Source organism: Oncorhynchus kisutch, linkage group LG19 (genome assembly GCF_002021735.2).
Source record: "Oncorhynchus kisutch isolate 150728-3 linkage group LG19, Okis_V2, whole genome shotgun sequence".
NCBI lineage: Eukaryota > Metazoa > Chordata > Actinopteri > Salmoniformes > Salmonidae > Oncorhynchus > Oncorhynchus kisutch.
The window spans coordinates 20,125,861-20,151,967 of NC_034192.2; the positions used below are offsets into that span (position 1 = coordinate 20,125,861).

Here is a 26,107-nt window from a genome sequence, read left to right on the forward strand (position 1 = left end):
CCCTGTCCAATGTCTATGTTCTTTTGCCCATCTTAATATTTTATTTTTATTGGCCAGTCTGAGATATGGCCTTTCCTTTGCAACTCTGCCTAGAAGGCCAGCATCCCGGAGTCACCTCTTCACTGTTGACATTGAGACTGGTGATTTGCAGGTACTAAACTTCACGACTTAAACCTGCTGTGTCAGCTTTTATTGCTGCTTATTTGGGAAATGACCTCAACAGTTCCATGGCTGTGTGTGTGTGTGTGTGTGTGTGTGTGTGTGTGTGTTTTGTGTGCACAGATGTGGAGGGAGACAAAGCTTCACCCTGTGGCCTCACTGTTCAGTGTCCAGCAGTTGCCATTATAGCTTCACTGCACTATTTCCCATAACATCCACTGTGCAACACAATAGAAAAATACCAAATCAAATGTCTTTGTCAGCTAAAAGGGAATTAGATATTCTGCAGCCAACATTCACAGAACCACTCTCAATCATGACAGGACCCTTCAGCAACCATATTACATTATTGGTACAAGGCCATGTGTTTCAGCTGCAAAACACTAAGAGTGGAGGGGAAGAGGATGTAAGAGAAAAGGCCTGGAATTTGATGGATTTCCTGACTCCTCGATTAGGATAAAGTTTTCCCGACATACACTACATGACCAAAGTATGTGGACACCTACTAATCCAACATCTCATTTCAAAATCATGGGCATTATTAATTTGGAGTTGGTTAACAGCTGCTATAACAGCCTCAACTCTTCTGGGAAGGCTTTCCACTAGATGTTGGAACATTGCTATGGGGTCTTGCTTTCTTCAGCCACGAGCATTAGTGAGGTCGAGCACTGATGTTTGGCGATTAGGCCTGGCTCGGAGTCAGCATCCAATTCGTCACAAAGGTGTTCGATAGGGTTGAGGTTAGGGCTCTATGCATGCCAGTCAAGTTTATTTTAAAGGTACTTTTTTACCCGCTTTTCTCCCCAATTTCATGATATCCAAATTGGTAGTTACAGTCTTGTCCCATAGCTGCAACTCCCGCATGGACTCGGGAGAGGCGAAGGTTGAGAGCCATCTGTCCTCTGAAACATGACCCTGCCAAGCCGCACTGCTTCTTGGCACACTGCTCACTTAACCCAGAAGCCAGACGCACGAATGTGTCGGAGGAAACACCGTACAACTGGCGACCGTGTCACCATGCATGTGCCGGCCCACACAGGAGTCGCTAGAGCGCAATGGGACAAGGCCATCGAGGCCAGCCAAACCCTCTCCTAATTCGGACGACGCTGGGTCAATTGTACGTCGCCTTATGGATTTCCCGTTCGCAGCCAGCTGCAACACAGCCCTGGCTCGAACCCGGATCTGTAGTGATGCCTCAAACACTGCAAGTGCCTTAGAACATTGCGTCACACCGATCTCGACAAACCATTTCTGTTTGGACCTAGCATTGTGCACAAGGGCATTGTCATGCTGAAACAGGAAAGGATCTGCCCCAATCTTTTGCCACAAAGTTGGAAGCACAGAATCATCTAGAATGTTATTGTATGCTTTAGCAATAAGATTTCCTTTCACTGGAACTAAGGGGCATAGCCCGACCATGAAAAACAGCCCCAGGCCATTATTCCTCCTCCACCAAACTTTACAGTTGCCGCTAGGCATTGGGCAGGTAGCGTTCTCCTTGCATCCGCCAAACCCAGATTTGTCCATCGGACTGCCAGATGGTGAAGTGTGATTCATCACTCCACAGAACGTGTTTCCACAGCTCCATAGTCCAATAGCGGCGAGCTTTACACCCCTCCAGCTGACGCTTGGCATTGTGCATGATGATCTTAGGCTTGTGTGCTTGTTTCATTAAGATTCATTAAGATTTCATTAAGATTCAGTTCTTGTGCTGACGTTGTTTCCAAGGCAGTTTGGAACTTGGTAGTGAGTTTCTGCAACTGAGGACAGACAATTTTTACTCGCTACGTGAATTTATAAATCTGCCAAATAATTTTAAAAAACGGTTTTTGCTTTGTCATTATGGGGTATTGTGTGTTGATTGATGAGGAAAGAAATATTGAATACATTGTAGAATAAAGCTGTAACTAAACAAAAGGCATATCTACCTCAATTATCTTGTACCCCTGTACATCGACTCAGTACTAGTACACCCTCCCTGTATATAATCATGTTATTGTTACAAATTGTGTATTTATTCCTTGTGTTATAACTATGTGTTTCTCTCTCTGCATTGTTGGGATGGTCATGTAAGTAAGCATTTCATTGTTAGTTTACACCTGTTGTTTAGCTTCTTAGCAAAGAGCAATTTCTCAAGCAAGAATTTTGCTAGAACTGTCTGGTAGTGGTCTAGGAGGGGAAAACTGAAAACTAGCTGGTATTGGCAAAGGTTTGGAACTCTCTTTCTTATTGGTATATTAACAAATTTACCACCTGGTGATGTCAGCAGGCAGGCCAAAACTTCATCCCACCAAAACAGGCAGAAATTTCAGGCGGTGTTTCAAACAGCTCTTACACTAAAAGGGCATTATTATAATTTTCATAATTTTATAGTATTATTCCAACCTCATAGTGTGAAAATATATATAAAACACATATTGTACACCCATTCATAAAGCTGGCCCGCAAAAATGAACAGACTAACAGAAAATCAATAGTAAATCTTTCAACGTATGTGTGTGTGACAGTATTGCGGGAGAGACTCACTTGTGGCTGCTGTTGAGAGCGGGCAAGGGAGCGGAGTGTCGGAGAGGAGGAATGTCGTACTCATCACTGACATGGAGACCATTTGAGTAAGGCTGCAGACAGACATACAGACCAAGAGAGACACACAGACTGACAAGAAGGAAACACCAGTATACAAAAGTGCACAAGAACAAAGTCTACGGTAATCCACTTATTTTCATTCATACAAGCAATCTCCATAGACAAACATTGGCATTAGAATGGCCTTACTGAAGAGCTCAGTGACTTTCAACTTGACACCATCCAACAAGTAAGTTCGTCAAATTTCTGCCCTGCTAGAGCTGCCCCGGTCAACTGTGTAAGTGCTGTTATTGTGAAGTGGAAATGCCTAGGAGCAACAATGGCTCAGCCGCGAAGTGGTAGGCCACACAAGTTTACAGAACGGGACCGCCAAGTGCTGAAGCACGTAGCACGTAAAAATCGCCTGTTGCAACACTCACTACCGTCAGCACAAGAACTGTTCGTCCGGAGCTTCATGAAATGGGTTTCCATGGCCAAGCAGCCGTGCACAAGCCTAAGATCACCATGTGCAATGCCAAGCATTGGCTGGAGTAGTGTAAAGCCTGCTGCCATTGGACTATGGAGCAGTGGAAACGCGTTCACTGGAGTGATAAATCACGTTTCACCATTTGGCAGTCTGACAGACAAATCAGGGTTTGGCAGATGCCAGGAGAACACCACCTGCCCCAATGCGTAATGCTGACTGTCAAGTTTTGTGGAGGAGGAATAATGGTTCAGGGGTAATGGTTCGGGGTAAGCCCCTTAGTTCCAGTGAAGGGAAATCTTAACGCTACATCATACAATGACATTCTAGACGATTCTGTGCTTCCAACTTTGTGGCAACAGTTTGGGGAAAGTCTTTTCCTGTTTCAGCATGACAATGCCCCTGTGCACAAAGCGAGGTCCATACAGAAATGATTTGTCGAGATCGGTGTGGAAGAACTTGATTGGTCGGCACAGAGCTCTGACCTTAACCGAGGACAGACCCCATCGAACACCTTTGGGATGAATTGGAATGCCGACTGCGAGCTAAGCCTAATTGCCCAACATCCATGCCTGACCTCTCTAATGCTCTTGTGGCTGAATAGAAGCAAATCGCCGCAGCAATGTTACAACATCTAGCAAAAAGCCTTCCCAGAAAACTGGAGGCTGTTATAGCAGCAAAGGGGGGACCAACTCTATATTAATGCCCATGATTTTGGAATGAGATGTGCAACGAGCAGGTGTCCACATACTTTTGGTCATGTACTTTCGACACCACTTTAGCTTCCAAACCTACTCAGCCAGGATTCAATCCCATTGAAGGTTATAGCCACTGCGGCTTTGAAAGACCATATCTGATTGAGCTGACATATGCAGAATTTACCAGGAATGAGATCTCCGAATTGAATCCCGGCCTTAAACTGCAGGCCACAGTCCCTCGTCAAAATGAATGACAACAAAAATTTGCTTTTTGGTGTTAATTTAAGGTTTGTGTAAGGCATAAGGTTAGCAGTGTGGTTAAGGTTTAAAAGATTTTATGACTTTGTGTCTGTGCCAGCTAGTGACTACCCTGCAGAGCTGTCCTCCCAATAAATTCCAACCTGCCAATCCTTTCCACATTGGGCAGAGGTTGGCATGCCCCCTGCAGACAACCACTCTTGGACACTGTGCCCACCTCATCTCCCACACTACCCCAGAGGACACTACCCTCCAATTACAGGATTTTCACCCCATGGGTTCTGAGTAACCCATCTGGCGTGTGCTCACCTGGGTTGGAGTCAATGTTGAATCATTACAATTATATTTTCTAATTGATATTATGCCATTATTTTCTATGTTTTTTTCAATTGATGAATTTATCATAGTTAAAATGGAATTGACCTAGAGATCTTCTTAGGTCTAAAAAGTGAAACCCGAACAGACCAGAGGACAATCAGACCCGGACCAAAACAGACCTGAGAATAATCAGACCCGAACCCAAATGGACCCGACGACAACCCGACGACAATCAAATTGACCAACCCTGGTCTAAATTGACCAACCGTTCTGGCAATGATGCCAGAACTCTACACTGCAAAATTGGCTGGAGGTGGACTTCAGTCACTCTGGCACAACCTGCATGGATAAGGCAGTATCTGGCTGCCATCCACACCGGTTCAGTTAGGGCAAGGCTAGAGCAGAGCGGGGCTATGAGGGCAGTAAATAAAGATAATATGAGCATGAGAGAAAGAGACATATCAAACCTATGCCCCTTCTTCCCACCCCACGCCCCCCGCCCCTGTGGCGAGGACCTCTATGACAGCAGGACATATGACCAGGCCGTGAGAAGAGCAACAGGCCCAACCCCCACTATTACATCCGCCAAAGCCCCGTCCTGCGACCTAAGAGGTATGTATCAGATGCTCAATATGCTCTGCTCACACTTACTGTAATGGTCCGGGCCTAAACAACACAAAAACAACACTAGACACTATGGAACACAAAGCTTTCACTATCTCATCCTGGAATATACAAGGTCTGAGGTCATCTGCCTTTGCCCTAAAGAGCAGGAACCCAGACCTCATCAAATACATTAGAAATACAGACATTGTCATCCTACAAGAAACATGGTATAAAGGAGACGGACCCACTGGTTGCCCTCTAGGTTACAGAGAGCTAGTAGTCCCATCCACCAAACTACCAGGTGTGAAACTGGGAAGATACTCAGGGGGTATGCTAAATGGTTTTGAGCAGACCTAACCCACTCTATTAAATTAGTCAAAACAGGAAAATTTTACATCTGGCTAAAAAATAATAAAGAAATGATCTCAACAGAGAAAAATGTCCTCATGTCTGCTACTTACAGTGGGGCAAAAAAGTATTTAGTCAGCCACCAATTGTGCAAGTTCTCCCACTTAAAAAAATGAGAGAGGCCTGTAAATGTCATCATAGGTACACTTCAACTATGACAGACAAAATTAGGAAAAAAATCCAGAAAATCACATTGTAGGATTTTTAATGAATTTATTTGCAAATTATGGTGGAAAATAAGTATTTGGTCAATAACAAAAGTTTATCTCAATACTTTGTTATATACCCTTTGTTGGCAATGACAGTGGTCAAATGTTTTCTGTAAGTCGTCACAAGGTTTTCACACACTGTTGCTGGTATTTTGGCCCATTCCTCCTGCAGATCTCCTCTGAGCAGTGATGTTTCTTGGCTGTTGCTGGGCAACACAGACTTGACAAGACGGATGGCACTGTGATAGACTGCATCCAGATTGGAAGCTATTTTGTAAACGACATCGCCGAAGTCGGGAATCGGTAGGATAGTCAGTTTTACGAGGGTATATGTTTGGCGGCGTGAATAGGAAGCAGATTCTAGATTTAATTTTGGATTGGAGATGTTTAATGAGTCTGGAAGGACTTTACAGTCTAGCCAGACACCTAGGTATTTGTAGTTGTTCACATATTCTAAGTCAGAACCGTCCAGAGTAGTGATGCTAGTCGGGTGGGCGGTTGCGGGCAGCGATCGGTTGAAAGCATGCATTTGGTTTTACTAGCGTTTTAAGAGCAGTTAGAGGCCATGGAAGAAGTGTTGAGTGGCATTGAAGCTCGTTTGCAGGTTTGGTAACACAGTGTCCAAAGAAGGGTTAGATGTATACAGAATGGTGTCATCTGCGTAGTGTTGGATCAGGGAATCACCCGCAGCAAGAGCGATATCGTTGATATATACAGAGGAAAGAGTCGGCCCGAGAATTGAACCCTGTGGCACCCCCATAGAGACTGCCAGAGGTCCGGACAACAGGCCCTCCGATTTGACACACTGAACTCTGTCTGAGAAGTAGATGGTGAACCAGGTGAGGCAGTCATTTGAGAAACCAAGGCTGTTGAGTCTGCCGATAAGAATACGGTGATTGACAGAGTCGAAAGCCTTGGCCAGGTCGATGAAGACGGCTGCAAAGTACTGTCTTTTAGCAATGGCGGTTATGATATCGTGTAGGACCTTGAGCGTGGCTGAGGTGCACCCGTTACCAGCTCGAAAACCGGATTGCAAGGCGGAGAAGGTACGGTGGGATTCAAAATGGTCAGTTATCTGTTTATTAACTTGGCTTTCAAAGACTTTAGAAAGACAGGGCAAGACAGGGCAGGGCAGGTCTATAACAGTTTGGGTCTAGAGTGCCACCCCCTTTGAAGAGGGGGATGACCACGGCAGCTTTCCATTCTTTAGGGATCTCGGACGATACGAAAGAGAGGTTGAACAGACTGGTAATAGGGGTTGCAACAACTACGGTGGATCATTTTAGAAAGAGAGGGTCCAGATTGTCTAGACCGGCTGATTTGTACGGGTCCAGGTTTTGCAGCTCTTTCAGAACATCTGCTATCTGGAGAAGCTGGGGAGGCTTGGGCAAGTAGCTGCGGGGGGGGGTGGTCTAGCCAGGAGGAAAGCATGGCCAGCCGTAGAGAAATGCTTATTGAAATTCTCGATTATCGTGGATTTATCGGTGGTGACAGTGTTACCTAGCCTCAGTGCAATGGGCAGCTGGGAGGAGGTGCTCTTATTCTCCATGGACTTTACAGTGTCCCAAAACCTTTGGAGTTAGAGCTACAGGATGCAAATGTCTGTTTGAAAAAGCTAGCCTTTCCTGACTGACTGAGTGTATTGGTTCCTGACTTCTCTGAAAAGTTGCATATCGCGGGGACTTTTCGATGCTAGTGCAGTCCGCCACAGGTTTTTGTGCTGGTCGAGGGCAGTCAGGTCTGGAGTGAACCAAGGGCTATATCTGTCCTAAGATCTAAATATTTTGAAAGGGGCATGCTTATTTAAGATGGTGAGGAAATTACTTTTAAAGAATGACCAGGCATCCTCGACTAACGGGATGAGGTCAATATCCTTCCAGGATACCCGGTCTAGGTCGATTAGAAAGGCCTGCTCACAGAAGTGTTTTAGGGAGCGTTTGACAATGATGAGGGGTGGTTGTTTGACAGCGGACCCATAGCGGATGCAGGCAATGAGGCAGTGATCGCTGAGATCCTGATTGAAAATAGCAGAGGTGTATTTGGGGGGCAAGTTGGTCAGGATAATATCTATGAGGATGCCCATGTTCGTTGATAATTTGTGAGAGATTGAGGGCATCTATTTTAGATTGTAGAACTGCCGGAGTATTAAGCATATCCCAGTTTAGGTCACCTAACAGAACGAACTCTGAAGATAGATGGGGGGCAATCAATTCACATATGGTGTCCAGGGCACAGCTGGAAACTGAGGGGGGGGGGGGTCTATAACAGGCGGCGACAGTGAGAGACTTATTTCTGGAGAGATTTTTTTATTTTATTATGAGCTCGAACTGTTTGGGAATAGACCTGGAAAGTATGACAGAACTTTGCAGGCTATCTCTGCAGTAGATTCCTCACCCTTTGGCAGTTCTATCTTGACGGAAAATGTTGAATGGAAATCTCCGAATTTTTGGTGGCCTCTCTAAACCAGGATTAAGACACAGCAAGGACATCAGGGTTGGCGGAATGTGCTAAAGCAGTGAGTAAAACTAACTTAGGGAGGAGGCTTCTGATGTTGACATGCATGAAACCAAGGCTTTTTCGGTTACAGAAGTCAACAAATGACAGTGCCTGGTGGCACGCAGGGCCTGGGTTAATCTCCACATCACCGGAGGAACAAGGGGGAGTAGGATGAGGGTACGGCTAAAGGCTATCAAAACTGGTCGTGTGGTGCATTGGGGTCAGATAATAAAAGGAGCAGATTTTTGGATGTGGTAGAATAGATTCAGAACATAATGTATAGACAGGGGTATGGTGGGGTGTGGGCACAGTGGAGGCAAGCCCAGGCACCGAGTGATGATAAGAGAGGTTGCATCTCTGGATGGGCTAGTTAAGCTGGGTGAGGTCGCCGCATGTGTGGGAGGTGGGACAAAGGAGGTATCTGAGGCATGTTGAGGGGGACCAGGGGCTCCGCAGTAAACTAAAACAATGATAACTATCCTAAACAACAGTGTTCAAGGCATATTGACATTTGAGAGAGACATAAAGCGAGGCATAAAGCAATCACAGGTGTTGATTGGGGGAGCTAGCTAAGACAACAACGGCTAAGACAACAACAGCTAATCAGCCACGACAACAACAACAGGTAAGATGGCGATGAATGGGCAGAGGGTCAGTTAACTACACACAGGGCTTGAGTTCGAGGCAGGGGCCGACAGATAAACAAAAAATAAACAAAATGGAGTACCGTGATTAATGAACAGTTCAGCAGGTATCAGCTATGTAGCCAAGTGATCATAGGGTCCAGTGAACAGCAATAGACGGAACAGGGAAGAGGGAAGCCACGGGGTAGTCATTATTACGCTAGCACGCGGGAGACACAGCGTTTAAAGTTAGCAGGTCGGGGTAAGTAGAAGCATCTGCTCCGACGTCCAGCAAAGGCCTGTTGAGGGCACAGCGGATGGAGTTACGTCGGCGGAAAATTTGTGGTGGTATGGCGGGGCACTGTGTCAACATAGGGTCCGGGCCAGATGGCGAAAGAGGTATTGTAGTTGTAGTACTTTCGTTTGCTAGCTGGGAGATGCACCTGGCTCGCATTAGCCACTATAGCCACTCGGTAGCAGCTAGCTAGCAGCGATGATCCGATGGAAAGGTCCAGAGCTAACGGCAAGGATCAGGTGGAACAGTCGATTCTAGCCGTGTTAGGGGTAGAGTCCGGGAGGCATCAGCTGAGTAGCCGAGTGATCAGAGAGTAGGCCGGGAGGTGGGCCTGGTTCAGGGCTAGCTTCGGGGCTGGGTCACTCGGTGGCAGCAAGCTAGCTGTGATGATCAGGAGTAATGGTCCAGGGCTTACGGCAGGAATCCAGGGTTTTAGTGGAGAAAACAGTCCGATACAGGCAGGCTGGCAAGTATTATCCAGGCTGAAAAAACGTCTGGTGTCTGTTCAGAAGATAAAGGCCGCCAGCAGTGGCTAACAATGACTAAATAGCTAGTAGCTAATTAGATGGTTAGCTTCTGATGGAGGTTATGGCTATAAGGTCTAAAAAATTATTGCGGATCCATGTCACATTGGGTGAGGCGGGTTACTGGAATGCATATTTAAATGAAAAATGAAAAAATATATATATATATACAAAAAAGACAAAAATCACCAAAAGTAAACGAGAGGACGACAAACCACGTCTGCACTGCTACGCTATCTTGGAGTAATTCCGAGGTGCATCCACATTTACTTTTTGTCAGCCAACAAGATGAGTAGGCCTAATGAACAGCAAAAGCACTAGCTATGTCAACCTACTATCCCCCATAGTACAATAGTCAACCTATTCTATTCTGTGCGAGAAATAAATATTCCAAAATATTCCATTCTGGGATAGATTCCTTTTTCTACGTATTCCCCAAAGTGTATACAGCATTTTGACGTAGTTTCACGCCTTTATGTTGAAGAATGAGCGTAAACGACTACATTGCGTAAGTGTCCGGCTGAGGGCTCTCAGAGTAATTATTGCGTAATAGACAGAGGTAGCTATTTTTCCTCCCGGTCTTACTGAAAATACAGCTGTCCCGGTTGATATACAGTATGTCTTATTCGAGTCATTTTCTCATTTTTTGATTTCAACATTATACCGATTACAATTCATCTCAGGTTTTATTAGATCCAGTATTATTCTGTGGTCCTCTGGTGGTTCATTGTCCTTTTTGATAATTGCTATGTTCTTACATTTTTAACTTTTACATTCAGAAAATGAGAACATATGAAAATTGTGTTTCCTTTTAACACGAGTCTTCAATATTCCCAGGTAAGAAGTTTTAGGTTGTAGTTATTATAGGAATTATAGGACTATTTCCCTCTATACCATTTGTATTTCATATACCTTTGACTATTGGATGTTCTTATAGGCACTTTAGTATTGCCAGTGTAACAGTATTACTTCCGTCCCTCTCCTCGCTCCTCCCTGGGCTCGAACCAGGAACACAATGACAACAGCCACCCTTGAAGCATCGTTACCCATGCAGAGCAAGGGGAAAAACCACTCCAAGTCTCAGAGCGAGTGACGTTTGAAACGCTATTAGCGGCAGGTGAGTTGTTACACACTCCTTAAGAACACATTCTTATTTTCAATGACGGCCTTGGAACGGTGGGTTAACTGCCTCGTTCAGGGGCAGAACTACAGATTTTTACCATGTCAGCTAGGGCGATTCAATCTTGCAACCTTACAGTTAACTAGTCCAATGCTCTAACCACCTGCCTCTCATTGCACTCCACGAGGAGACTGCCTGTTACGCGAATGCAGTAAGCCAAGGTAAGTTTCTAGCTAGCATTAAACTTATCTTATAAAAAACAATCAATCAATCAATCATAATCACTAGTTAACTACACATGGTTGATGATATTACTAGTTTATCTAGTTTATCTATGTCCTGCATTGCATATAATTGATGCGGTGCGTATCGTTGCTCCAATATGTACCTAACCATGAACATCAATGCCTTTCTTAAAATCAATACAGAGAAGTATATCATTAAACCTAAATATTTAGCTAAAAGAAATCCAAGTTAGCAGGCAATATTAACCAGGTGAAATTGTGTCACTTCTCTTGTGTTCATTGCACGCAGAGTCAGGGTATATGCAACAGTTTTTGGCCGACTAATTAGCCAGAATTGTACGTAATTATGACATAACATTGAAGGTTGTGCAATGTAACAGGTATATTTAGTCTAATGGATGCCACCCTTTAGATAAAATACGGAACGGTTCCATATTTCACTGAAAGAATAAACATCTTGTTTTCGAGATGATAGTTTCCGGAATCGACCATATTAATGACCTAAGGCTCATATTTCTGTGTGTTATTATGTTATAACTAAGTCTATGATTTGATAGAGCAGTCTGACTGAGCGGTGGTAGGCAGCAGCAGGCTCGTAAGCATTCATTCAAACAGCACTTTCGTGCGTTTTGCCAGCAGCTCTTCATTGTGCGTCTAGCATTGAGCTGTTTATGATTCATAACCAGACGTCACCCTGGCCTTGCATGTCCGGACGCATCTCTGCCCCAGAGGCTCCATACAACCCATACACTAGCCCTTGACCAGCACACACACACACAAACACACAAACAATGATAGACACACAAAGACACAGAGAAACAGACATATGCAAACTGGGGTACCAACGTGGGGGTAAATAAAACATGAATGCTTTGTAATTATGTTGTATTATATTTTAATCACCAAACAATTCTCTGGTTATTAATAAATTGTCCAGACCCACATCAGCAGCCCTCCCCACTAATACAGGTGCTGAAACTAGACCTGCGGTTAAGAGCATTGGGACAGTAACTGAAAGGTCACTGGTTCGATCCCCGAGCCGATGAGCAAGGCATTCAACCCTACTTGCTCCAGTAACTCACTCTGGATAAGAGCTTCTGCTAAATGCACAGAGACTCATGTACCTGCTGTACTGAGGGGGCACAGGAGTGAATAACTGTATCATCCGCGTAGAGATGAATGATACAGATAGACCAATATCATTTATAGAAATAGTGAAGAGAACAGGGCACAAAATCCATCCCTGCGGCACACCTTTCCTAATATCGAGGAAATGACATTTGATATCGTCAGTAAGCACACGTTTTGTCCTGTCCGTTAGATAGTTCTTGAACCAATCGCAAGATGCCTGATCTAGGCCTATTTCAGACCAGCTTTGAACAAGTCAGAAATGGTAAAATTTTTCAAATGTCTTGGACAAGTCAATAAATAAGGCAGCACAATGATTTGTATGGTCTATAATGGCACATCATCTAAGACAAGTGTAGCCACTGAAATACTGCTTCGTACAGGTCTAAAACCCATCTTGGTGCTCATTAAGAAGTTTAAAAAGTTGGCTGAGAGTTGGCATGGGAGTGTAAAACTTTGACAAGGCAAGATAACTTGTAAATTGGACCGTAGTTATTCAAGTCAGAAGGATTGCCTCCTTTGTGTAGGGGGAGGACTTGCGCCGTTTTCCAGATCTTAAGGATAACCCCAGAAAACAATGGAGTTAAAAAATATAGGTTAATGATTCTGCAATAATTGGGGCAGAAAGCTGCTGCAAAAAGGGATCAAGTGAATTTTTTACAATAACCCACTATTTACTAATTATGTGGAGTTATTATAAAGTGTTACCTATTGATAGAATAACAACAATATGCCCCTCTGATGTATTTGTTTGTTTGTGGGTGTATTTGAGAAAGAGAGTTCAAATGAGTGAGCGAGAGACACACAGAACAAATGTGAAAATCAGCTAATATTCAGCAAACCACTTTTCTATGTTGCAAATGCATAAATCAACTCAGTCATCTCACAAACCCCAACACTTGCAAGAACAGTCACTGTTGTGGTGAATGGCGCACAGTACTGCATAGAGCCATGACAACATGGAGCTCTATTCCACATCAAGTAACCGATGCAAGCAGTAAATTTTGATTTAAAAAACAGATACAATTACACCTTATGGAACAGCGGGGACTGTAAAGAGACACGAACACAGGCACAGACACATGCACACAACCCCACGATAACATATGCACTATACACACACGTACACATGGATTTTGTGTTGTAGATATGTGGTAGTAGAGTAGTGGCCTGGGGGCACACACTTAATGTGTTGCGTGAAATGTGTTGTGAATGTATTGTAATGTTTTAAAAACGCTGTATAACATGTGCGCTAACAGAACCCTAGTGATTCTTACCTTGGGGTTCTCCATGAGGGCCTCTATTCTAGGATGCGAGCCGCAAATGCCTGCATCCGCCAAGGGCCAGCTGAGTGGTCTACCGTTGCCATCAGAGAGGGCAGAGTGGGCCAGCTTGGAGAAGCGGTCAGCCCCTGTCCCCGTTTTGTGGGGGTCCACCAGGGGGCTCTCTTTGGGACACCAGGCCTCAGGGGGTAGCGTGGGGTCACAGGGCACGCCGTTGGTGGAGGAGGGGACCAAGGAGACACATCCATCTGGTGGGATGGGTGGTGGGCGCTCAGGAGGTGGTGGGGGTGGAGGGTCCCTCTTGGGGGGTGGGGGAGCAGGCAAAGGCTTGTCTTGTTTTCTGGCCAGCCCTGGAGAGGACTTGGGGAGGAGGGCATGTGTTCGTTTTACACTACACAGAAATAAACAGTGTTGAAGCAGGCTGACATATCAATCAAATGCATTTTATGAAGGAAGCATGTTGTTTTACGTCACACACACACATGCCTGCACACACACACATCCTTTGATTGTCTGCTGTTGTATTTGTGCTGTTGCTAGTGTCTTCTGTCTATGTTATTTCTGTCTGACATTGTTTTTTTTGTTTTTTTATATCAGTGCCTGTTCCCACAGGAGGCCTTTTGCCTCTTGCTAGACCATCATTGTAAATACAAATCTGTTCTTAACTGACTTGCCTCTTTAAATAAAGCCTTTTTATATCAGCAGTTGTCTCAAAGTGCTAACCCCAAAAAGTCTGGGGGGGGGGGGGGGGGGGGGGGGGGGTTCTACTAAGCTAACATATGGAATTGATTTGAAAAAATCATACCATGGATCATTTAGCTATTGATTTACAATTTTAGGACCCCTTTAGGTTAAAAAACAACATTTTGGGGATGAAACATTGATTTAGCCTTACTGCTATTAGCCCATAGAAACGCACTGAATAACAGATTCATACATGGAAAAACAGACAGTCCAAAAATACATCAAAAGGAAGTATGTTTTAAAGTGTCAGTCCTCTGTCTGAGGTGGGAAGGACCATTTTTGTGATGTCTCCTGGTATGGCAAACACGGCTGTAGCCTTGCCACCTTCCACCGCAAATTTGCAAGGCCGATATCGGCGGATGCGGTAGATTGAAAAAAAAAACCAAACAGATATCACTAGTTTTAAAAGACAGATTTTTTGGGGCATTTTTTTATTATTATGCTAATTCAATGTCTGCCCGGGCGCACACATCGATTCTAGGGGATACCCAGCCTGAAACCCCAAAGAGCAAGCAATGCAGAGGAAGAAGCTCACTGGCTAGGAAAAACTCCCTAGAAGGCAGGTACCTAGGAAGAAACCTAGAGAGGAACCAGGCTCCGAGGGATGGCATCAACCAGCACCAAAACATTCAACTTTAGAGATTTCTGGAGATCATTCCACAAAAACATAACGCAGATCTACCTAACTTAGTGGAGACTGAAGGGATCTCCAGAGTTAGCCATCCCTATGAACGGGTCAGGTGACGCATATGTCTGAAGTTTGCACAAGAGGGCTTTATAAACAAAAATAGAAAATAGAGCAGAGCATTTGTATTTATATTCGTATTTAAGGATCCTCAGTAGTGATAAAGTCAATCTCTCGTCCAATTTGAGCCATCGACATGAATATTATTCATGTTACCTCTCTGTGTACATTTAGGGGCTAGCCGTGCTGCTCTGTTCTAAACCTATTTTAATTTTCCTAAGTACCTCTTTGTGGCACCTGACCACACAACTGAACAGTGTCCAGCTGCAGGACCTGCCTTGTTGATAGTGTTGTTAAGAAGGTAGAGCAGCACTTTATTATGGACAGACTTCTCCCCACCTTAGCTACTGTTGTATCAATATATTTTGACCGTGACAGTTTTACAATCCAAGGTTGCTCCAAGCAGTTTAGTCACCTCAACTTTCCATATGATTTATTACAATATTTAGTTGAGGTTTAGGGTTTAGTGAATGATTTGTCTCAAATACAATGCCACCCATTGTGAAACTAACTACAGGTCTTTGTTAAGTGTTCCAGTGATTTCACTCTCTGTAGTAGCTGACGTGTGTAGTGTTGAGTCATCCTCAGACATAGACACACTGGCTTTATTCAAGGCCAGTAGGCATGTCATTAGTAAAGATTGAGAAAAGTAAGGGGCCTAGCTGCCCTGGAAAATTCCTGACACCACCCGCATTGATCTATGAGATTGAAGAGGGCCAACATACTTTCTGATACAGAATGCAGTGATGTGTAATGAACCTATCACACGTAATAAAATGTGATAAACGTTTCCTATAAAAGGAAGGCCACTTGTCAACTAACTCATCAATATGCTTTTTGAAAGATAGCTTTTCGTCAATCCAGATGCCCAGATATGTATAAGCAGGGACACAATAAATCCAATATACATAAGCATAAATCATTAGATAAATGTTTAAGCTTTTTGAAAAATAACATATAATTAGTTTTACCTGAATCACTTATCCCTTTACACTTGTGGGAATTGGCCAATATGGATAGGGCTAAATTGAAAAGTTTCTTACAGAATAAATAGGATATGCATACACATAACCATGGTAGCAATTGAAAGGAACAGTTTGGGAATAATGGGGAAATGATTAGATCAAAGGTGAGTCCACAACAATTCACCTGAAACAAGACTGAATCCAAACATTGCACTGTTTGACATTTACTGTACTGTTCTCCACATTTGTTGATAACGAAATCTGAAAATACTCAGGATACATTCAGTAACATGATAAGACTATTTCTGGAAAATGTGGGGTAGGTGCAACATAAGACAAAGACATTTGAGTAGAAGATAAACTACTTTTTTTCAATCTACTTTTTTGAGCGCTCCTAACTGTGCTGTTAAGAAAATAGAGCAAGCACACTTGTAGTTGTTCTGTTTGGAACACAACCCTCTATCCCCGCCAGCACACAATCACTGTTTTTGTTTACTTAATCCCCAAAAAGTCCATTATAAATCACAATCTGGGTCAGGTGGGCATAATTGCAAATCGTGTTCTATTGCCACACAACTAGCCAAGTTGTAAAATATGATATTACAAATGTTACAATTCAGAGAAACAGATGGGAATTGTTGTGTGCATAGAAAGGAGTCATGAGCGCATTCGGGTGAATTTACTTTACAATATAAAAAAAACAGGCTCATTCTATTCAGAACATCAGGGTATGATGCCATGTCATCTTGTAACTGTACATAAAACATAGTGATAATAAACGTTAACACTGTATATGACATGAGTTTTCTGATTTGGAAATGTGAAGTGCACATCTGGACTGACGGGTGTTTGGCTTTCTTGTATGTATGATATCAAAGCAGCATTTATAATCCTCAACGTCTCATCTTACAAAATACATAATGTCATCTAAATTTACAGCATTTCAAAATTTCCTCAATTATGGGTGGGGTATAGTGTTGTCCTGCGCGGTGCTCAAGTTCAGAACGGGTGTCAGTCAAAACCCATACAGCACTGATGATGCGCAGAGCCAGAGCTCTGACGTCACGTATAGCATGTTACTGTACAGCCACTACATTCAAATTTAGAAGTGCCCAAATCTGCCATTTTCAACGTGTATACAGGTACGAGTGTTAGAAATATAAAATATATAGCTAAGTAAAAAATTCCAATCTGGTTTTCATGCCCACCACATCACAGAGACAGCCTTAGTTAAAGTGGTAAATTATCTTTAAGCCAACACAGATGCCAAACAGCTCTCTGTCCTAGTACTCTTTGATTTAAGTGCTGCATTCAACACCGTTGACTGTGGTGTCCTTCTGGACAGACTGGAGAGGTGGGTTGGCCTCTACGGTCCAGTTCTAAATTGGTTTAGGACCTATTTAACCGGTCAAGAGTTTTTTGTCACCAATTGTGAACATAACCCAGAGAAAATAGATATCACATGTGGCAAGGTATCGCAAGGTTCAATTTTAGGTCCGGTACTGTTCAGTTTATACTGTTCAGTTTATATATGTACCCCTTGGCAGTGTTATCAGCGAGCATGACATTGACTTTCACTGCTACACAACTTTACATTTCTGTGTCCCCAGAGGTTTTCAGCTCCACGGATAAATTATTAGACTTAAATTATTAGACTGTATTAGTGATCTAAATACTTGGATGTCTCACTTCCTCCAGCTAAAGGCAGAGGTACTTATTGTTGTAGCCAAAGCACAGAGAGAGAGAATCTGGCAGCAGATTTTAATTCACAGGCAATAAAGATAAAACACCAGGTCAAAAACTTAGGTGTCATTTTAGATTCTGAACTCTATTTCGAATCCCACATTAGGAATGAGACCAAAATAGCTTTTTGCCACATGATGAACATTGCCAAGGTTCGGCCGTTTCTCTCAGGCTGATACAGTGAGACTCATCCATGCTTTTATTACAAGAAGGCTTGACTACTGTAACATGCTGACCAGACCGGACAAGTCACATGCGTGAGCATTGCAAAATAAATGTAGAAATCCATGTTATTCAATTATTGCGTCTGCGTTGCCAAGGGCTAAAATAGAATTCCTATTTCTGATGCAGATCGCGCTGCAAGTCCTGCCTCTCCCATCTCCTCATTGGTTATACCCACGTGGGTGATTGAAAGACAAACTGTTTTGCCGGTCGTCGTGGCAATACTATGAAAGTTTAGATGCCAATCACCATACAAGTTCATAGATGAAAAAGCCTGGAAGGAGGAGAGATGACTAGAAACGATTCGGTTGACCGTTTTATGTGTGGATTAATTGTCGGAGTACAGGTCCTTGTGCATTTTAGGTAAAATAACAACTCAATGTTTATATCCTATGACAAATTAGCTAGCAACAGCAAGCTAGCTAAATAGGACAAATTAGCTAGCATGTGCAAGAATACCCAAGAAAGCCATTGGTCAACTACAAAACATACGGGTACTGACCAAGACTACCAGAGAACCTGAGGGGGCCCGAAACTGTGGACATTTTTAAAAGAGATCTTAAAACAAACCTCTTTAGCGTTGTTTTTGTTAGGGTGCTTTTTTTGTCTTTCAGTTTTTATTGTTATTCTTTTGTTTTTTGTGTAGTAAATATTTCAGTTTTTTATTTATGTATTTTCCTGTGAAGTGCATTGCGTTGCATTCATGTCTGAAATGTGCGCTATAAATAAAGCTGGATTTCAAGTGTTTTAAAAAGTATAAAACAAAAAAAAGCGCTGTATCGTCAGTCCAAACTTTCCGGTTCCTACTTCCTGGTCAAATTCTGTTGATAAAGTGAACACAAAAGTGAGCCAAAAGAGTTTGGGTCAGCACAATAGTATGAAAAGGGTGTCGATGTGGAGTGCAAACCTGCAGTTTCAGATGTGCCCTACAATTACACTTGCAACCCTGTACATGTGACAATTAAACAATCTGAATCTGAATCAGTACCTCTTTGGTGTGCTGAATGAGAAACAATAGATCACACCAAACCAGTTTGAAAGGGGGTTTAGGCTGTACACCCCATAGATATATGCTACATGCTGATGGGTTCTGAGTTCTAAACTTGAAAATATGAAGTATCCTTATGCATGTCACTGAGGGAGAGAGGGGAATGTAGAACATTTACATTCTGCCAGGATATATTATTGTTAACCATCAGGGATCCAATGGGAGGAGAATGGCCACAGTCTGGTACAAGTCAACAGGACAGCCGGGAGTTGGGGAGGAGTGAGAAATTTGGGCTGAGGTCAGGTTAGATGAAGTGAGGAAGAACAGATATCACTAGAGTTCTGAATAGCAACAGCTGTGTATTGGCTGTTCAGATGTGTAAGGAGTGGGCTCAGCATAAGAGAAAGGGTTAAATACTAGTTATTGTGTGAATATGTTCTTTGTCTGTTCAGCTGTCTGACCCATTGGGTGAATAAACTTGGTTTGAGCGTCGGTTTGTACCCTGTTATTTAGAACTTAACAACCCTGACCCACCTTTGGGGAGCTGGAGGGGCTGGCAGAGGGGGATCGGATGACGCCCTTCTGGATGAGGTCCAGGCGAGGGGGTACGGGGGGCAGGCTGAGGTGCTGGATGCTGAGGGCCTCACCATGGGCTTTCCTCCTCTGGGCCACCGGGGAGGAGTTTGGCGACATCACGGGGGAGTTCTGCTGTTCGGCACACTGCTGATATGGAAAGAACAAAACAAGTTCAGGTTTTTAATAATACCCATGTGGCAGTCATAGACACTGAAATACATGGATGTAACATTTATAACAGGGTTTCCGGTAGCCGGATTTTGGCCTATAAAATTATGAAAAGTAGATTTTTAAAAAACTGCCGCTGGCCAATTGTCCCAAAAAAAGAGGGAAAAATCATGTTACAAAATCAAAAAATGTTGCCTATTCATTGATGGAAATAACAGTTGATGGAAATACATTTGACCGGTCATGCTTATCGGTCTATAGTTTAATTTGCATCATTTACTAGAATTAAATTGGTGCGTGTGTATTTTCGTTAGTCGTTATGTTTATATAATGTGCACGAGAGCTCCTGCTACAGCTTCTCAAACAGCTCATTGGTTGCTGCTGGAGTGAAATGTGCTTTTATGCCATCCGTTTTGTCACCAAAGCCCCATATACTACCCACCACTGTGACCTGTATGCTCTCGTTGGCTAGACCTCGCTACATATTTGTCGCCAAACCCACTGGCTCCATTGACATCTATAAGCCTTTGCTAGGTAAAAGCTCCACCTTATCTCAGCTCACTGGTCACCATAGCAACACCCACTCGTAGCACGCGCTCCAGCAGGTATATTTCACTGGTCATCCCCAAAGCCAACACTTCCTTTGGCCGCCTTTCCTTCCAGTTCTCTGCTGCCAATGACTGTAACGAATTGCAAAAATCACTGAAGCTGGAGACTTAGATCTCCCTCTCTAACTTTAAGCATCAGCTGTCAGAGCAGCTTACCAATCACTGTACTTGTACACAGCCAATCTGTAAATCGCACATCCAACTACCTCATCCCCATATTGTTATTTATCTTCTTGCTCTTTTGCAATCCAGTATCTCTACTTGCATATCATAATCTGTACACCTATCACTCCAGTGGTAATGCTAAATTGTAATTATTTCGCCACTATGGCCTATTTATTGCCTTACCTCCCTAATCTTCTACATTCGCACACACTGTACATAGATTTTTCTATTGTGTTATTGACTGTACATTTGTGTAACTCTATGTTGTTGTTTTTGCTGCACTGCTTTGCTTTATCTTGGCCAGGTCGCAATTGTAAATGAGAACTTGTTCTCAACTGGCCTACCTGGTTAAATAAAGATGAAATTTAAAAATAATAATGATAATAAACCAAGCGTGTGCAAAGTTGTCATCAAGGTAAAGGGTGGCTACTTTGAAGAATCTCAAATATAAAATATATATTTATTTGTTTAACACTTTTTTGGCTACTACATGATTCCATATGTGTTATTTCATAGTTTTGATGTCTTCCCTATTATTCTACAATGTAGAAAATAGTAAAAATAAAGAAAAACCCTGGAATGAGTAGGTGTGTCCAAACATTTGACTGGTACTGTAAGTGCTGAGGCAAACTCGGCATTCCAGGGTTGGACGACACTTACTCTATGGCTAATCAGCAAATTGTAGCATTAGCCACTTAATCACCAGAGTCTGTAGCATTGAACAGGATTCTTTCCCTTCCTGGCACAGCATGATGTTTCATGACATGACAAGTACTGTTTGGAATCCTGAAATGTGGCATTTCTGAGATTGCGCTGACTTAACTTTTTTTTTAATACCAGAGAGCAATTGAACTGACACTACATTTTGTTAATACCAGACAGCAATTGAACTGACAGAATGCTTAGTAACTCATCATAGTTTGACCAGACCTGCATAAAAAAACACTAAATACAACTATCCTCTTCTGTGATTCTGACACACAAGTTCAACGTCCTGCATATTTAGTTAGTAGATACGTAGATAAATGTCAGTAGTCCATTTAATTAATCGCTGGGTAATTCTACTTGACAGCATGTGAGTGAAGTTGAGTGAGCACAGAGGCCATAGTCACAATGTCACGGCCGTAAAATGAAGTAGACCAATGCGCAGGGTGGTGAGCGTACATATTCCTTTTTATTAGGATGAAGCCAACAAAAAAAATTAACAATACAAAAACAACCGTGAAGCTTAATTAAGGGCTATGTGCCACAAACAAAGTTAACTTCCCACACTGAAAGGAGGGAAAAGGGCTTCCTACGTATGGTTCCCAATCAGAGACAACGATAGACAGTTGTCCCTGATTGACAACCATACACGGCCAAAACATAGAAATACACAATCATAGAAAATAAAAACATAGAATGCCCACCCCAAATCACACCCTGACCAAACCAAATAAAAAGGCTCTCTAAGGTCAGGGCGTGACACAGACTTTGTCCAAGATCACACTTTTAGACCGTTTCACATTGGCGATAGCAAAGGGCCATTTTCGAGAGGTTCTCGAGAGTTATCGATTTTGGAGAGACAATACTGTTGTGCGAACTTGCGAAATGATCACGTCTTGAGCGCCCCCATCCAGTGTAAAAATAATTGTGTCAAACGCAATACTCTTACAGTACAAATGGTAATAGCAGAGCAATGTTTTTGAACCAGCTAAAATAGTTTTACCTGAAAGTGCAGTAAAAGCCTGTTACATTCTGAAATTGTCACAGTAGCTGCTGTCAGAAGGCTTCACCGAGATACGTAAAACTATGGAAGCCCATATTCCCCCACCATTTTAAAAAATGCAGATACTATCTAAAAATGTTTAGATACGTAAGTGTTACGGATACAGGTATCCTGTGTTCTTTTCTCTCCTTCTCCCCTCATCACTCCCCAATCAGTCACCAATCCAATCATCAATACCATGTCTTTAGGTCTCTGTGTTTCACTCTCTCTTTGTGTATTAACCTCTCTTTTGTTTGAGCACCTCCATAGCACTTTGTGCGCACCTGTGAGTATTGTTTTTGGTTATGGTGTTTGTGTTTGATTGCTGGTGGGAAAAGGGGAAACCAAGACAAGTCGCCCATGGGTATACACTACCCGTAGGTAAACTTTGTTAAATACACTAGTTAGAACTGGGCGGACCACCCACTGTATTTTGGTTAGTTAGTTAGCTGTTGTTGAAATAGGCTAGTCTAGCTTAGGGGTGTTTTTGAATACTTATTGTTTCTTTCCTTGGGTCCAGCTCAGCCCCTTTTCCTGCTCCCCCCATTACCGTGTGTTTTCAAATAAACCTTGAGTTTGACGGTAGATTTCAGTTGTCCTGGTTATTTCGTTCACACTTTTACTTTGTCACTATTATAATTTGCCTGAGTTGTTACGGGTCTCATTACCATCCCCTCTAGACTGTCAGGCCAAAAGGGATTCATAACAGTAAGTCAAAATGCTGAGATAGTAAACCATACAAATAGAATGTTTTTTAATTTCTAACATTGTCTGGTAATTTCAGAGGTGGCACAACAAGTACCAGAGTGGTGGGGGGACATGTTTTTCCTGGGGACCAGAGTTTCTCCTTATCTGGTAACCTAACCTATCCAAGTAAAACTCCAAGTATGCCATAGGAATAAATCACCTGTAAAAAACTTTTATACAGGCTGTGATGGGATCAGAATTGTTCTAATGGTTAAAAAAAAAAATCCTGGAAAGGATGAAAACATAAAAATCTAAACACCATTACTTTGTCCCTCTTTCCAACGCTTTTGTGTCAATATTTTTTATTAAACCAAGTCAATTGTGGTGGGGCAAATGCCGGCACGCCACACGTTTGCCGGCGGCCCTGCTGTGCTTAAAAGTTAAGCGACCTTTGTGAAGGTTTGGTGTGGTATGGCTATTATTAGGCTTAGCTACTGCAGGCCTATGAAGGCAGTGCATACTGGCACTCCAACTGACTCTGGTAGTTGAACTTAGCCTCCTGTACGCCTATACAGTGGGGCAAAAAAAGTATTTAGTCAGCCACCAATTGTGCACGTTCTCCCACTTAAAAAGATGAGAGAGGTCTGTAATTTTCATCATAGGTACACTTCAACTGTGACAGACAAAATGAGAAGAAAACAAATCCAGAAAATCACATTGAAGGATTTTTAATGAATTTATTTTTATGAAAATAAGTATTGACATGACAGCCCACTTGGAGTTTGTCAAAAGGCACCAAAACACTCTCAGACCATGAGAAATAAGATTCTCTGGTCCGATGAAACCAATATTAAACACTTTGGCCTGAATTCCAAGCATCACGTCTGGAGGAAACCTGGCACCATCCCTATGGTGAAGCATGGTGGTGGTGGCAGCATAATGCTGTGGGGATGTTTTTCAGCGGCAGGTACTGAAAGACTAGTCAGCATTGAGGCAAAGATGAACGGAACAAAGTACAGCGAAATCCTTGATGAAAACCTGCTCCAGAGCGCTCAGGACCTCAGACTGGGGGCGAAGGATCACCTTCCAAAAGGACAACGACCCTAAGCACACAGCCAAGACAATGCAGGAGTTATCATGACAGATGCAGACAAAGTAGGCAGATGGTTGGAGTCTTACAATATTTATTAATCCAATAGGGTAAGGCAAGAGAATGAACGTGGACAGGAAAAAGGGTCAAAACCAGTTCAGAGTCCAAAAGGTACCGAAGGGCAGGCAGAATCAAGGTCAGGGCAGGCAGGATGATCAGGCAGGTGGGAAAGTAGTCCATAGTCAGGCAGGGGTCAAAACCGGGAAGACTATAAATAAGAGAATAGCGAAAGGATTAGGGGAAAAACATGCTGGTTGACATGACAAACATACAAGACGAACTGGCACAGAGAGACAGGAAACACAGGGATAAGTACACTGGGGAAAATAAGCGACACCTGGAGGGGGTAAAGACAATCACAGGAACAGGTGAAACAGATCAGGGCGTGACAGGAGTGTCCTGAATGTGTCTGAATGTCCTTGAGTGGCCAGGACAGAGCCTGGACTTGAACATTTCTGGAGATTTAGTACATTTTAAAAATTGGGAAAAGGCACTGTATATACACACTCACACACACTACACAGACACTCTCACACAAAACCCACACACATGCTGTCACGTTCGCTGGAATAATTATCAGACCAAACTGCAGCGCGTTATGGTGTCTACATTATATTTATTTTAAAACGCACAAAACAAAAAAGAAAGAACGAAACAAACAACGAACTGTGACAACAGAGGTGCTACGTGCACTAACTCAAAACCATATCCCATAAAACAAAGGTGGAAAAAATGCTTCTTAAATATGATCCCCGATTACAGATAACGATAGCCAGCTGCCTCTAATTGGGAATCATACCAAACACCAACATAGAAAATAATAACTACAAAACCCCCCAGTCACGCCCTGACCTACTATACCATAGAAAAACAAAGGCTCTCTATGGTCATGGTGTGACAGTGCCTCCCCCAAAGGTGCGGACTCCGGCCGCAAAACCTGAAACAAATGGGGAGGGTTTGGGGGTGATTAGTATCGGTGGCGGCTCTGGTGCAGGTCGTAGCCCCCACTCAGCTTGTGGATCCGCCAGCATCGGGGGCGGCTCTGGTGCGGGACGAAGAACCCGCTCATCCCGCGGATCCGCCAGCATCGGGGGCGGCTCTTGTGCGGGATGAAGAACCTGCTCATCCCGCGGATCCGCCAGCATCGGGTGCGGCTCTGGTGCGGGCCGAAGAACCCGCTCATCCCGGCTCCGGCCATGGAGCTGGAATGGAACTGGAAGTTCCGGACTGTTGACCGTCGCTGGAGGTTCCGGACCGTGGACCGTTTCAGGAGGTTCCGGACCGTGGACCGTCTCAGGAGGTTCTGGGCTGTGGACCGTCTCAGGAGGTTCCGGCTCGTGGACCGTCTCAGGAGGTTCCGGCTCGTGGACCATCTCAGGAGGTTCCGGACCGTGGACCGTCTCAGGAGGTTCTGGGCTGTGGACCGTCTCAGGAGGTTCCGGACTGTGGAACGTCGTTGGAGGACCCGGACTGTGAAATGTCGCTGGAAGCTCTGGACTGTGAACCGTCGCCGGAAACTCTGGACTGGGACTCGTCACCGGAAGCTCTAGACTGTGAACTGTCACCGGAAGCTCTTGACTGGGGACCGTCACTGGAAGCTCTGGACTGGGGACCATTGCCGGAAGCTCTGGACTGGGGACTGTCGCCTGAAGCTCTGGAATGGGGAGGCGCACTGGAGGCCTGATGCGTGGGGCCGGCACAGTTCGCACCGGACTGGTGACACGCACCTCAGGTCGAGTGCAAGGAGCAGGCACAGGACATACCTGACTGGGAACACGCACTTCAGGGAGAATGCGAGGAGCAGGCACAGGACATACCTGACTGGGAACACGCACTTCAGGGAGAGTGCGAGGAGCAGGCACAGGATGCACCTGACTGGGAACACGCACTTGAGGGAGAGTGTGAGGAGCAGGCACAGGACGTACCAGACTGGGGAAACACACTTCAGGGAGAGTGCGAGAAGCAGGCACAGGACGTACCTGACTGGGAACACGCACTTCAGGGAGAGTGCGATGAGCAGGCACAGGATGCACCTGACTGGGAACACGCACTTGAGGGAGAGTGCGAGGAGCAGGCACGGGACGTAACAGACTGGGGAAACACACTTCAGGGAGAGTGCGAGGAGCAGGCACAGGACGTACCTGACTGGGAACACGCACTTCAAGGAGAGTGCGAGGAGC

General features: G+C 43.9%; 1 protein-coding gene across 3 annotated transcripts in view; it reads right to left on the reverse strand.

The window, feature by feature from the left end:
- Positions 1–26,107, reverse strand: part of cblb (Cbl proto-oncogene B, E3 ubiquitin protein ligase) — a 141,131-nt gene that overhangs the window by 15,701 nt on the left and 99,323 nt on the right. Inside the window, exons 11-13 of one of the 3 annotated variants that reach the window (XM_031798321.1) lie at positions 19,361–19,549; positions 13,414–13,779; positions 2,686–2,777 (exon numbers count right to left, since the gene is read on the reverse strand). In XM_031798321.1, coding sequence (XP_031654181.1) covers positions 2,686–2,777; positions 13,414–13,779; positions 19,361–19,549 — 647 coding nt within the window. The remainder of the gene's footprint in view (positions 1–2,685; positions 2,778–13,413; positions 13,780–19,360; positions 19,550–26,107) is intronic. The other 2 variants (XR_004204288.1, XM_031798322.1) reach the window with 2 other exon arrangements.